The following is a 12689-nucleotide window of genomic DNA, read 5'->3' on the forward strand; positions in this document are numbered from 1 at the left end:
AGCCGTGTGGCGGCATCTAGTGGACAAACCGTGTAATCACAGGACCTAGGCCTTTTCACCTGGTGGTGGCCTCTAGTGGCCATTCTCTTTATTGCGGGGGGGTGTTCCTGTGCTGCTGTTCATAGGTATTGCTGAGCTGGGAACACTATTGTGATTGGTCGCCTCTTTTCTACTGGTAATTAATTTTAATTTTCTTTTTCGTCCGAATTTTATTTCAGTAATATATATATCCTAACCTTATTAGTCTATTGGTATTGCGACTTAATTTGCTAATTGATTTATTTTATTTTATTTCCACCAGTAGTAGGATGGCGCCCAAGAAGGCAGCGAGGAGGCCTGATCTAGTCCGTTCTTCGAAGCGGCCTATAAAAGGCCCGTCTCAGGCCTTACGCTCTCCAGCGCCTAGCCAGTCTTTGAAGCGCATTCAGGCCATGGTCTCTAGTTTGTCTAGTGACCCTGTGTTATTGGCGAGGGTGGAAGAAGATTTGGATGGCCTGATGCATCGCCGCTCTACCCCGTCGACCTCAACTGCGGTCCCGGCTCCTGTGGGCGCGTCGTCCCCAGTGTCATCGTCTAGTGAGGAGGAAGGACATCCATTGTCGGCTGGCGTTTTCTTGCCTGACCCGCCACCGGCTCAGTCCCCGGTTTCACCTGTGTCACAGGTTGCCCTCCCCAGGGGTCGGGGTCGTACCAGACTGGGGGCCAGAAGGAGGGCATCGACCCGGGACCAGGTTGTGCGGGGTTCACCTGCGCAGCCTTCGGTTGTGGGGACTGTGATGCTGGGTCAGTCACAGGTTGTTTCTTTTCAGTCAGTTTCAGGCCCTGTGCAGCAAGGCGATGCTTCGGAGTCCTCAGTTGAAGACAGCCTTCCTCTTCCTCCAAGGGCCTCTTCTGGTGGGCGCCGTCGCCATAAGAGGAGCTCCAGGAGGCGCTCCAAGCGTAGACGGAAGGACACTTCGTCTTCTTCATCAGGTACTTCTTCCCAGACCTCCAGCAGTGATGAGGAAGCTTCCCTGAAGCTTTATTGGGGCTTTGGTGAGACTTCAGGGCTCCCTAAGTGGGTTTGGGAGTGGAGGGCGAATTCACACCGTGCAAAGTATGGGGCGGTGCAAGACTGTCAGGAAGGGGTCTTGGTGCCTGACGTTAAAGTCTCCACCAATTCAGCTAGGGACCTTATTCCTGGTGCCCATTTGCCTACCAAATTGCGGTCCAGGATCCTGAATGGACGTTATGTTGATATTTTTAGCCTAGCCCCTCCGCTTGATGGCCAGGAGCCTTTGGATAAGGGCTATGCTGCCTCGAAAAAACGGGCGATTATAGCCAAAGCGGATAGGACTTTTGAACGTTGGTTGGACAGTTTTCAAGTTTTTGCTGGCGTAGTTTCCGCTGCCTATCCTAGGAGGTCTTTGCATTTATGGGTTTACCTGTCCATAGTCCGCTCGGCCTTCACGATGGCCGGGGAGTCCGCTGCATTGGCTTATGATCAGAATTTCAGGCGCAGAGCTGCCAAGATCCCCACGGCCCGCTGGGATCGGAAAGACTTAGATGTCTGGACCACTTATGTTGCTCCTCGCATCGAGAAGAAGGCCCCTGATCAGCAGAAGTTTAAGACCCTCCCTCAAAGGGCGGGTCGCCGTTTATATTGTTGGGATTTCAACAAAGGTGTCTGCCAGCGGCAACCCTGCAGGTTCTCACACCTTTGTGAGAAGTGCTCTGGGAGCCACTCAGCGTCCGTGTGTACAGGGGCACGGCGACCCTTTCGCAAGGGTGGGGGCTCTCAGCAGCCCCCAAAAGCCGCTCCCCAAGCGCCGGTCACTGGAGCCGGAAAATAGCACCCTGTCCTCCTTAGCCTACACCCCGGTGAGGCTGCAGCCGTTGTTGTCCTTGTTGGACTCTTATCCTGATAAGGTAGCGGCGTCTTATTTGCGTGAGGGTTTCTCTTTAGGGTTTAGGATTCCGGTGGCATCGACCCCGGTAGCCGGGAAATTGGTTAACCAGAAATCTGTTAAAGACATGCCAGAGGTGGCGCGGAAGAAGATAAAAAAAAGAACTGGCTTTGCATCGTATGGCCGGTCCTTTTTTGGCCCCTCCTTTTCCCAATTTACATGTGTCACCCTTGGGCATAGTTCCCAAGAAAGCCCCGGGGGAATTTCGCCTCATTCATAATCTTTCTCACCCTAGAGGCACGTCAGTAAATGACGTGATTCCCCCGGAGCTTTGTTCAGTACGTTATGCTTCTCTTGATCATGCGATCAAGATGATACGGAAGTTTGGGCCTGGCGCCCTTCTAGCAAAATGCGATATTGAATCGGCATTTCGGCTACTTCCGATCCATCCGGATGATTTCTGGTTGCTAGGTTTTCAGTTTGAGGGAGAATTTTATTTTGATAAGGCCATGCCTATGGGCTGCTCTGTGGCCTGTGCAGCTTTTGAGTGTTTCAGTTCCTTTCTAGAATGGGCCTTGCGTAATAAAACTGGCCTGGAAGGGGTCACTCATTATCTCGATGATTTTTTGGTGGCCTCAGCGAGTGCTACAGGGGACTGCGTTGTTTTGTTGCAGGCATTTGCTTCCTTAACGGAAGAGCTGGGGGTCCCGTTGGCAGCAGGGAAGACCGAGGGTCCCTCCACGCAGCTTACTTACTTGGGTATCTTGCTGGATACCGTGGCCCAGACCTCCAGTTTGCCGGTGGATAAGATAATTGCCTTGAGACGTGTTATTGAGGAGTTGATTCCCTTGAAAAAGGTCACCCTCCGTCAGCTGCAGTCGTTGTTAGGTCATTTGAATTTCGCTTGCAGGGTGGTCGCCCCTGGGCGACCATTCTGCTCCCGCTTGGCTAGACTCACATCAGGTTTGAAGGCCCCACAGCATAGGGTACGCCTGTCTGGCCATGTGCGTGCTGACCTCAGTATTTGGTTGGAATTCCTGCAGGAATTTAATGGTGTGTCTTTGTGGCAGGACGTTTTGAACCTCCACAATGACTTCCAGGTGCACTCGGATGCAGCGGGGTCCCTCGGTTTTGGGCTGTTCTGGGATGGCAGATGGTGTGCAGAGCGGTGGCCTCCCGCTTGGCGTGGGGAAGCTATAATTCGGGATTTAACTTTTCTTGAGTTTTTTCCCATTGTAGTGGCCGTGCACTTGTGGGTTGAACAATTCAAGGACCACCGAGTTTGCTTTTGGTCCGATAACCAAGCGGTGGTGAAGATACTAGCCAAGCAGTCTTCGCGTTCTCCTAGGGTATCGGCCCTGCTACGGGTTTTTGTTTTACATTGTCTGCGTTTTAATATTGTATTTTCTGCCCGTTTTGTTCCGGGCATATCTAACGAGATTGCCGATGCTCTGTCCCGTTTTCAGATGGAGCGATTCAGATCCCTGGCGCCAGTGGCTCGAGACCGTCCGGAAATTTTCCCGGATCATCTCTGGAACCTTGGCAGCACTTAGTTTTACAGGGAGTAGCTGCATCTGTTGCCCCTTCTACTTTGAGGTCTTATAAAAAGGCCTGGGCAGATTTTTTATTATTTAATGGACAGGCGGTTGGGGAGGTCACTGCCCCCCATTCTTCTTCTCAGGTACTCAAGTATTTAGCACATCTGTTCCAGATGCGCCGGGCGGCCAGGACGCTGCGGCTTCATTCGGCAGCGATTTCCTTTTTTAGCAGGGCATTTTTTAACAAGGATCCGTGTGGGAAGTTTGTGGTGCGCAGAGCTTTGGAAGGTTGGGGGCGTCTCACTCCCTCAAAACCTATCCCCAGACGGCCTATCACATTGGGGTTGCTGGCACAGATGCATACTAAATTGCGTGGCATCTGTTGGTCCTCATTCGAGGCTCGCTTATTTTCTGCAGCCTTCTCACTAGCCTTTTTTGGGGCCCTGAGAGTAGGTGAGGTGGTCCTCGAGACTAAGCGGGATGGGAGTTCCAGGGGCTTGTTGTTGCAGGATGTGAGCATATCTCCATCGGATCTGCACGTTAATATCAGAAATTCGAAGACGGATCAGTTGGGTAGGGGAGCCATGCTTAGGCTCCCGGCGACAGGGGCTGGTGGACCTTGCCCGGTAAGGGATCTTAGAAGGTACCTTGCCTTGCGTCCTGTGGGGGAAGGGCCCCTGCTTATTCATGAGGATGGGCGCCCGTTAGGGCGGCATCAATTCACTAAGGTGTTGCGAAAAGCAGTTGCCGCATGTGGCCTTGAGGCATCAGAGTTTGCTCCTCACTCCTTCCGGATTGGGGCGGCAACGACGGCTGCCCATTGGGGTTTGTCAGTGAGGAGGATAAAAGACATGGGGCGGTGGAGGTCGGATGCGTTCAAGACTTATGTGCGCAGATAATGTGTTTGGTGTACTTATATTTCTGTTTTCACCCTAGGTCTGGTCACTATCCGTATTTGGATAGTAGGGCACAGTATTGTGCATTGGGCTGCTGACAGAGCTCGTCAGTCGGGATTGGGAGCCGGCCTGGGCCTTCCACAGCAAGTGCAAGTGTCCTGGATTTCCAGACGGGGGATGCGTTGGAGGGAATTCTTACCACTCATGCATAGGCGTGTCCTTCGTTTTGGCCCTCCTTCGGCGATTGTGGTACAGCTGGGGGAAAATGATTTGGTTTCCACTCCCTGCTTCGTTTTACGTTTGGCTATGTTACAGGACCTTAAGGAACTGGCAGCTATGGTCCCTAACACTAAATTGATTTGGTCGCAGCTGCTTCAACGTCGCATTTGGCAGGGCAGTCCCAGCCCGGCGACCGCCGAACGAGCTAGGAAGCGGATTAATTCCGCGGTGGGCAGTTTGGTGGTGGGCTTGGGAGGATGGGTCATTCCTCACCCTCTTATTTCCTTCAAAGACGCAGCACTGTACAGGGCTGATGGCGTTCATCTTTCCACGTTGGGGAATGAGGTCTGGTTGGAGGATTTAGTGTTCAGGTTGAGGGTGTGGTTTGGTCTGTGAGTGGTTGGCGGCGAGCGTAAGGGCTCGGGTGGCGGTTAGGCATTGGTTAAATTGGTTGGTGGAGGGGTATGGATTGGCTGTGCCTACCCCTCCAATGCTGCTGCGGCATGGGAATTCCGTTAAAGGAATTCTGGGGCTTACCATCCCCTTGTCCAAACCCCTGGAATCGGGTGCGGGCCGTGTAAGACCCCAAGGCGCAGGCAGGGAGGAACTGAAGGGTCTGTAACGCAGCTCCAGTTGCCCTGCTTGTTCCTCCACACTGACTTACGCTGGAATCCGGGAGTCAGTGCTATCCCCCAAGGCGGGGGGGATAGCTAGTCATAACCAATGCCTACGCAACCACTCACAAAATTTGTATGATAATAAAGTTGTGGCCAAAATTATGCCAAAAACCTTAAACAAAAATTTATGTGTGATGTGTGAGTTATTGGGTTAGGGATGGTTTTGGGGGACCTCAGCACGCAAATGGTTTATTTACACACATATACAGCTGGTGTCCTGTTCCTCCTATTGCTGCAGCCTCAGATTTCAAGGGACCCCAAGCATCAGACCTCACCTGGAGTACTGTGTCCAGTTCTGGGCACCACAGTTCAAGAAGGACACTGACAAACTGGAACGTGTCCAGAGGAGGGCAACCAAAATGGTCAAAGGCCTGGAAACGATGCCTTATGAGGAACGGCTAAGGGAGCTGGGCATGTTTAGCCTGGAGAAGAGGAGGTTAAGGGGTGATATGATAGCCATGTTCAAATATATAAAAGGATGTCACATAGAGGAGGGAGAAAGGTTGTTTTCTGCTGCTCCAGAGAAGTGGACACGGAGCAATGGTTCCAAACTACAAGAAAGAAGATTCCACCTAAACATTAGGAAGAACTTCCTGACAGTAAGAGCTGTTTGACAGTGGAATTTGCTGCCAAGGAGCGTGGTAGAGTCTCCTTCTTTGGAGGTCTTTAAGCAGAGGCTTGACAACCATATGTCAGGAGTGCTCTGACGGTGTTTCCTGCTTGGCAGGGGGTTGGACTCGATGGCCCTTGTGGTCTCTTCCAACTCTATGATTCTATGATCATGTCTGACCTTCTCTGCAGCATAAAACAGACTGCCTGCCTTGTGTTCTGGGACATTTCCCCCCCTGTTTGCTTACCTCATTGCCCACTGCAATCCTAGAAAAAAATTCCCTTCTAAATCTGGGATTATCTTTTGCTAATTACCCAGAATTTAGGGCAGGGTGTCAACTCTCTGTGTCCAGCAGAGAGTCTTATGACATGTTGAAGACTTTCTTAATGGCTTTGTTTCATAGCGGCCCATTCCCAGGTGATTCTCTGTTCAGGAAAACGTCCAGCCTGTATTTTCACACTGCTAAATCCATTGATTAAACTCCCACATTGACTAAAACCAGAAATTGTGGGGTTTGCTTAAATTCTAACTACTTTACGGAATCCAGATATTTTAGGTAAGTCTTGCCCACCCCCAACTTATAACAATATAAATTAATATTATACTACATTAAGCAGGTGTGACTCCCCGCAAAGAATCCCGGGAACTGTAGTTAGTTAAGGGTGTTGAGGGTTGTTAAAGGTAAAGGTAAACATACCCCTGACCACTAGGTCCAGTCATGGATGACTCTGAGGTTGCGCGCTCATCTCGCTCTATAGGCCAAGGCCTGTGTTTGTCCGCAGAAAGTTTTTCCAGGTCATGTGGCCAGCATGACTAAGCCGCTTCTGGTGAACCAGAGCAGTGCACGGAAACGCCGTTTACCTTCCCGCCGGAGAGGTACCTATTTATCTACTTGCACTTGACGTGCTTTCGAACTGCTAGGTTGGCAGGAGCAGGGACTGAGCTCACCCCGTTGCGGGGATTCAAACTGCCGACCTTCCGATTGGCAAGCCCTAGGCTGTGTGGTTTAGACCACAGTGCCACCCTATTCCCATCACAGAGCTACATGTGCTAGAGTCCCCTGGGAAGATGACTTGATTGTTAAATCACTCTGTAATTTGTGGCTCTGTGAAGGGAACATGGATTTGGAAGGGGAATTAAATCCCAAACAGTTTTGCCAGTTGAGAATAGGCATACACAACCAAATAAACCAGTCCTTTCTCCCACCCCCACAAGCAAGTAAGAAATCCCTCTAGCTGCCCCTACCCACAGGACTTCCTTTGCATGCAGCAAAGCCTATGAAATGCAGGTTTCTTTTTCCTTCAGCCTTGATGGTGAGGGAAGAAAGAAGCCAGCCCTACACTCAGTACTTTCCGCCACACCAAGCATAGAGTTAGCAAGGTGCCTTGTGATAAAGTTCCCAAGCCAGATGGTTGTCAAGTGCTTCAGAACCCTATGCAAGGGTTTTTGACAGGTTGGTGGAAGAACCCCCTCTTAATCATGTGACTCCAAAATGATTTCAGAGTCTGTATGGTTGACAGGCGGGTAGCTTCCAACATCCCCCCATCCCCCCATGCAAACAGTGTTTTCACTCAGACCTCACTGATGCCAGTATTCCTTGCAACAGAGAACAGCAGTAAAGAGAAACGCAGAAATGTTTTTATTAGCAAAACTAGAGATCAGTTTTAGATGGTGTACTCCATAAAAAAACAAAAACAAAATGTCAATGGAAGCTGAATTAGCCCTCATATTATTTGTTCTTCTCCAACCTGGGATGAAGCCACAGGGAAGCATCTATCATGGCACTTCAGTAACTTGAACTGGCTCTCACCAGTGTCACACAGTAAAAAAACAACTATCAAGGAGATGTGTTGTACATTGCTATAAATAAGGTAACTTTATTTATAACTTCCATTTACAGTGGTTTTGTGAATCGGCTCTGCAAGCAAAGCAGCAGATACCACATCTTGACTTCCAATCCTAGCTACTTATTATATCCTGAAACCTTATCAAAAAGAATTAGCAGTTTCCTGAGAAATCCGGACATGTTTGCTTTCACTCATGTATACTCTGGTGACATTTTCTCCATTATGCAGGTTAATGATTTTTGAGTTTGAACTACGGAATCATGTTGCACAAATCGTACATAATTAAAATATGACACCGCATTAATAGCTTTTCAGACAAACAGGACTTTCCCATGACAGAAGTAGAGCACTGCAGTCACTGGAAATGTTTTTTTTTTCCTTTTAATATTGAAGTTTTACTATTTCATTTTTTTTATTTTTTTTAATATAATTTTTATTAAGTTTATAATATACAAAGTCCAACTTCCAAATACATATTTCCATAGATCTAGTGGACTCCCCCCATCTTCCGATCACTGCATTCTCTGTAAATTCAAAACCTCAGCAATTTGTCAACTTATTTTAAACGTAATAATATATCTTCCATTTTATCGTGATATCTGGTCTCTAAACATTTCAGTCCAAATCTATTGATTTTTAGTTTCAACACAATAAAATTATTTCATTACACCACTTCTGTCTTATTATACCCTATTTTCCAATTCAAAAATTTTACCGATGCTGAAGCTGTAATTTCCTAAAAAGGAGCATTTTTTAACATTCATACAACTTATAGTGCTTTTTCAAATAGTCCTTAAACTTTTCCCAAACTTCCTCCGTTTCTTCTTCTCCCGAGTCTCGAATTCTGCCAGTCATTTCAGCCAGTTCCATATAGTCCATCAGCTGCGTCTGCCATTCTTCCAATGTGGGTAGATTTTGTGTCTTCCAGTGCTTTGCCATCAAGATCCTTGCTGCTGTAGTAGCGTACATAAAGAAAATTCTATCTTTCTTGGCCACCCTCTGGTCTACCATGCCCAGGAGGAAGGCCTCCGGTTTCTTGGGTAAGGTAAATCTAAGCACCTTTTTTAGTTCATTATGTATCATCTCCCAGAAGGCCTTCACCTTCGGGCAGGTCCACCAGAGGTGTAAGAATGTCCCTTCCTCCTCATTACATTTCCAACATTTGTTGTCAGACAGGTGATATATCTTTGCTAGCTTGACTGGGGTCATGTACCACCGGTATATCATTTTCATAATATTTTCCTTCAAGGCACTACATGCCGTAAATTTCATTCCGGTGTTCCATAACCTTTCCCAGTCTTCAAACATAATGTTGTGCCCCAAATCCTGCGCCCACTTTATCATGGGGGATTTAACAATCTCATCCTGTGTATTCCATTTAAGCAGCAAGTTGTACATTCTCGAAATTAACTTAGATTTTGGCTCTAGCAACTCTGTCTCTAATTTCGATTTTTCCTCCTGGAAACCCACTTTTTTGTCCGCTTTAAAAACTTCCTGGATTTGGGCGTAGTGCAACCAATCTCGCACCTTGTTTTTTAACTTTTCCATACTCTGCAACCTCCAATTATCTCCAATTTTTTCAATTATTTCCCAATATTTAGGCCAGTGGGCCTCCATATTGAGTCTTTTACGTGCTTTGGCCTCCATCGGTGAGAGCCACCTCGGAGTTTTACTCTCCAATAAGTCTTTATATTTTGACCAGACCATAAAAATTGCCCTTCTGACAATATGGTTTTTGAACAATCTATGAACTTTAACCTTGTCGTACCACAAATATGCATGCCACCCAAAAGCATTATCAAATCCCTCCAGATCGAGGACATCGGTGTTCTCCAATAAAATCCAATCCTTCAACCAGTAGAGGGCTGCAGATTCATAATATAACCTCAAGTCCGGCAGGGCAAACCCCCCTCTTTCTTTCGCATCAGTTAGTATTTTAAACTTTATTCGGGGCTTTTTGCCCTGCCAGACAAATTTAGAAATATCCCTCTGCCATCTTCCAAAACATTCCACCTTGTCCACGATCTGGAGGGCCTGAAACAAAAATAACATTTTCGGCAATACATTCATCTTTATAGCAGATATTCTACCCAACAAGGAAAGTTTCAGTCTTGACCATGTTTCCAAATCTCTTTTGATCTCTGACCAACATTTCTCATAGTTGTCCTTAAACAAATTCAAATTTTTGGAAGTCAAGTGCACCCCTAAGTACTTTACTTTTTTAACCACATTTAGTTCCGTTTCTTTTCTGAACTCCTCTATTTCGGTAGTTGTCAAATTTTTTGCTAAAACTTTAGTTTTTTGTTTATTCAGCTTAAATCCCGCCACCCGACCAAAGTCAGAAATTAATTCTAACGCTCTTTTAGTACTAGAGGCTGGCTCCTGTAGTGTTAATACCAAGTCATCTGCAAATGCTTTCAGTTTATATTGTTTCTCTCCGACCATGATTCCCTGTGCCAACCGGTCATTTCTGATCATGTTCAATAGCACCTCCAGGACTGAAATAAACAGCAGAGGGGACAGAGGGCACCCCTGTCGTGTCCCTTTTTCAATTATGAACTCCTCTGTCACCACGTTGTTTACTATCAATTTAGCTTTTTGTTCTGAATAAATTGCTTCTATTCCATTTTCAAACCCCCGCCCTACTCCCATCCTTTCCAAATTTTTCTTCATAAACATCCAAGAAATGTTGTCAAAGGCTTTCTCCGCATCGATAAAGATCAACACCGCTCTAGTATTTAAGTTTGTCTGTAAAAATTCCAAAATGTCAATGATGTTTCTTGTGTTGTCAAATAAATGCCTGCCAGGGAGAAAGCCTGCTTGGTCCTTATGAATCACTTCATTTAATACTTTCTTAAACCTGCTTGCCAAAATATCTGCAAAAATTTTGTAATCCACATTTAGGAGTGAAATAGGACGGTAGTTTTTAAGTTGGGTTTTTTCAGTTTCTAATTTTGGTATCAACGTGATGAAAGCTTCTTTCCACGTTTCCGGTGCCCTCCTCCCCTCCATAATCTGGTTACAAACTTCCAACAGTGGTTGTATCAACGAATCCTTCAATGCCTTATAGTATTTGGAAGTAAGTCCATCAGGTCCTGGAGACTTGCCAAATTGGAGGTTCTGAATGGCGCATTCAATTTCTTGGGACGTAATATTACAGTTCAAGGTTGCTCTCATTTCCTGAGGTATTTTTTGTAATCCGTTAGTTGTGAAAAATTGGTCCACCTCCGAACCTTTTTGTGGCCTTTGTGAGTAAAGTTCTTTGAAATATCTCTGGAAACACTTTCTAATTTCCTCGGGTTTCTGAACCATTCTTCCTTCAATCTCTAGATTTGTAACTGTATTAAGCTTTTGTCTCTTTTTCAACTGCCAAGCCAGCAGCTTCCCACACTTGTTAGCAGATTCAAAGGATCTTTGTTTCATTTGTTTGATTTTCCATTCCACCTCTTGATTTATTAGTTTCGAATATTGTGCCTGGAAAAACTTCACTTCTCTCAATACTTCCTTTGATTTAGGCCTGGATCTCAGTTTTTTCTCTCCTTCTCTTATTTTCTCCAAAATCTTCACCTTTTTTTCATTCCAGAGCCTTTTTTTGATCGTATTCTGCTGTATTAGAAACCCTCTCATAACTGCTTTACTTGCGTCCCAGATTGTTCTTTTTTCCACGGTTGTCTTTAAGTTTATTTCAAAATAATCCTTTAAAACTTTTTGGGCCTTCTTAACAATCTCCTGATCTCTTAACAAAGCGTCATTCATTTTCCATCTAAAAGATCCGGTTGTATTTAATCTCAATTCCATTCTCAAAGCATTGTGGTCGGAGCATGTTTTTGGGCAGATTTCCACTTTTCTGGTCTTGGGTGCCAGTCCTCTTGATATCCATATTTGGTCGATTCGCGTCCATGTCATGTGGGCCTCAGAAAAGAAAGTTCCTTCTTTCCCTAGAGGGTTCTTGATCCTCCATATATCAATCAAATCCAAGTTGTCAGTCATTTCAAAAAAAGTTTTTGGTAGTCTGCCGTCTTTCGTTATATTAGCACTTTGCGACTTATCCATGTTCACTGAGACGACTCCGTTCATATCTCCCAACATGATAATGTTGTTGTAATCCAAATAGTCCAGCATAGTCTCATGCAGCCTCTTGAAGAATTCCGATTTTCCTTCATTTGGGGCATATATTCCTAAAATTAAAAACTTTTCTCCTTGTGTCTGAATTTCAATCGCCAAAGTTCTACCCTGTTCATCTTTGAATACGAATTTTGGTGACAAGTTCTCCTTTGCATATATCACCACTCCTCTTTTCTTGACTTTGTCCGATGAGATAAATTCTTGGCCTAACCTTTTATTAATTAACACTTTTCTATGGAGTCTTGTCACATGTGTTTCTTGTAAGCAAATAATGTCCAATTGTTCTTTTTTCAAAATATGAAATACTTTTCTCCTTTTTTCTGGAGAATTCCCGCCATTTATATTCCAACTAAGAAGCTGTAGAGACATCCTGGTCTAATTCTTAAATATCACAGTTGGGTGTCTATGTTATCCTCCGTTCCCGAAGGTTGTGGTGCCGGTCCGTCTCCAGATGGTACACTTCCTGGTGGTAGTCCCGGTGGTGGAGGCCAAGAATCTGCAGCTCTCTTTTGGAGGTCCTCCTCGTTGTCGTGAAGGAACTTCTGCTGGTCCTCTTGTGTTTTAATTCTTACCTTCTTTCCTTTATAGGTGAATGACAAACCTTGAGGAAATTCCCACCTGTAAGGAATTGCGTTGTACCTTAACAATTTGGCCAAGTCTGTATATGAGGCTCTAAGGTCCAACAGATATTTAGGAATGTCTCTATAAATTTCTGCCCTTTTGCCTTCAACTTCCAAAGATTTTTTAAAATGTTGGCCTAGTATCTTATCTCTTTCCTCTCTTGTTCTCAAACAAACCAAACAGTCTCTGGACTTGTCTTTCTTAGCCGATCTTCCCAATCTGAAGGCCGTCACAATTTTGAAGTCTTTGTCTTCCTCAACCCCCCAAAAT

At 45.8% G+C, this 12689-nt stretch overlaps 1 protein-coding gene and 1 long non-coding RNA gene across 2 annotated transcripts in view; one reads left to right on the top strand and one right to left on the bottom strand.

Moving 5' to 3' along the window:
* The window catches only part of LOC309377880, a 977944-nt gene that overhangs the window by 323666 nt on the left and 641589 nt on the right, over positions 1-12689 (bottom strand). The window lies entirely within an intron of this gene.
* The window catches only part of LOC309377608 (uncharacterized protein), a 276504-nt gene continuing 265573 nt past the window's right edge, over positions 1759-12689 (top strand). Inside the window, exon 1 of the mRNA XM_081925137.1 lies at positions 1759-3462. Coding sequence (XP_081781263.1) covers positions 2066-3439 — 1374 coding nt within the window. The 5' untranslated portion in view covers positions 1759-2065 and the 3' untranslated portion in view covers positions 3440-3462. The remainder of the gene's footprint in view (positions 3463-12689) is intronic.

Source organism: Podarcis melisellensis, assembly GCF_964234715.1.
Source record: "Podarcis melisellensis genome assembly, chromosome: 9".
NCBI classification, from domain to species: domain Eukaryota; kingdom Metazoa; phylum Chordata; class Lepidosauria; order Squamata; family Lacertidae; genus Podarcis; species Podarcis melisellensis.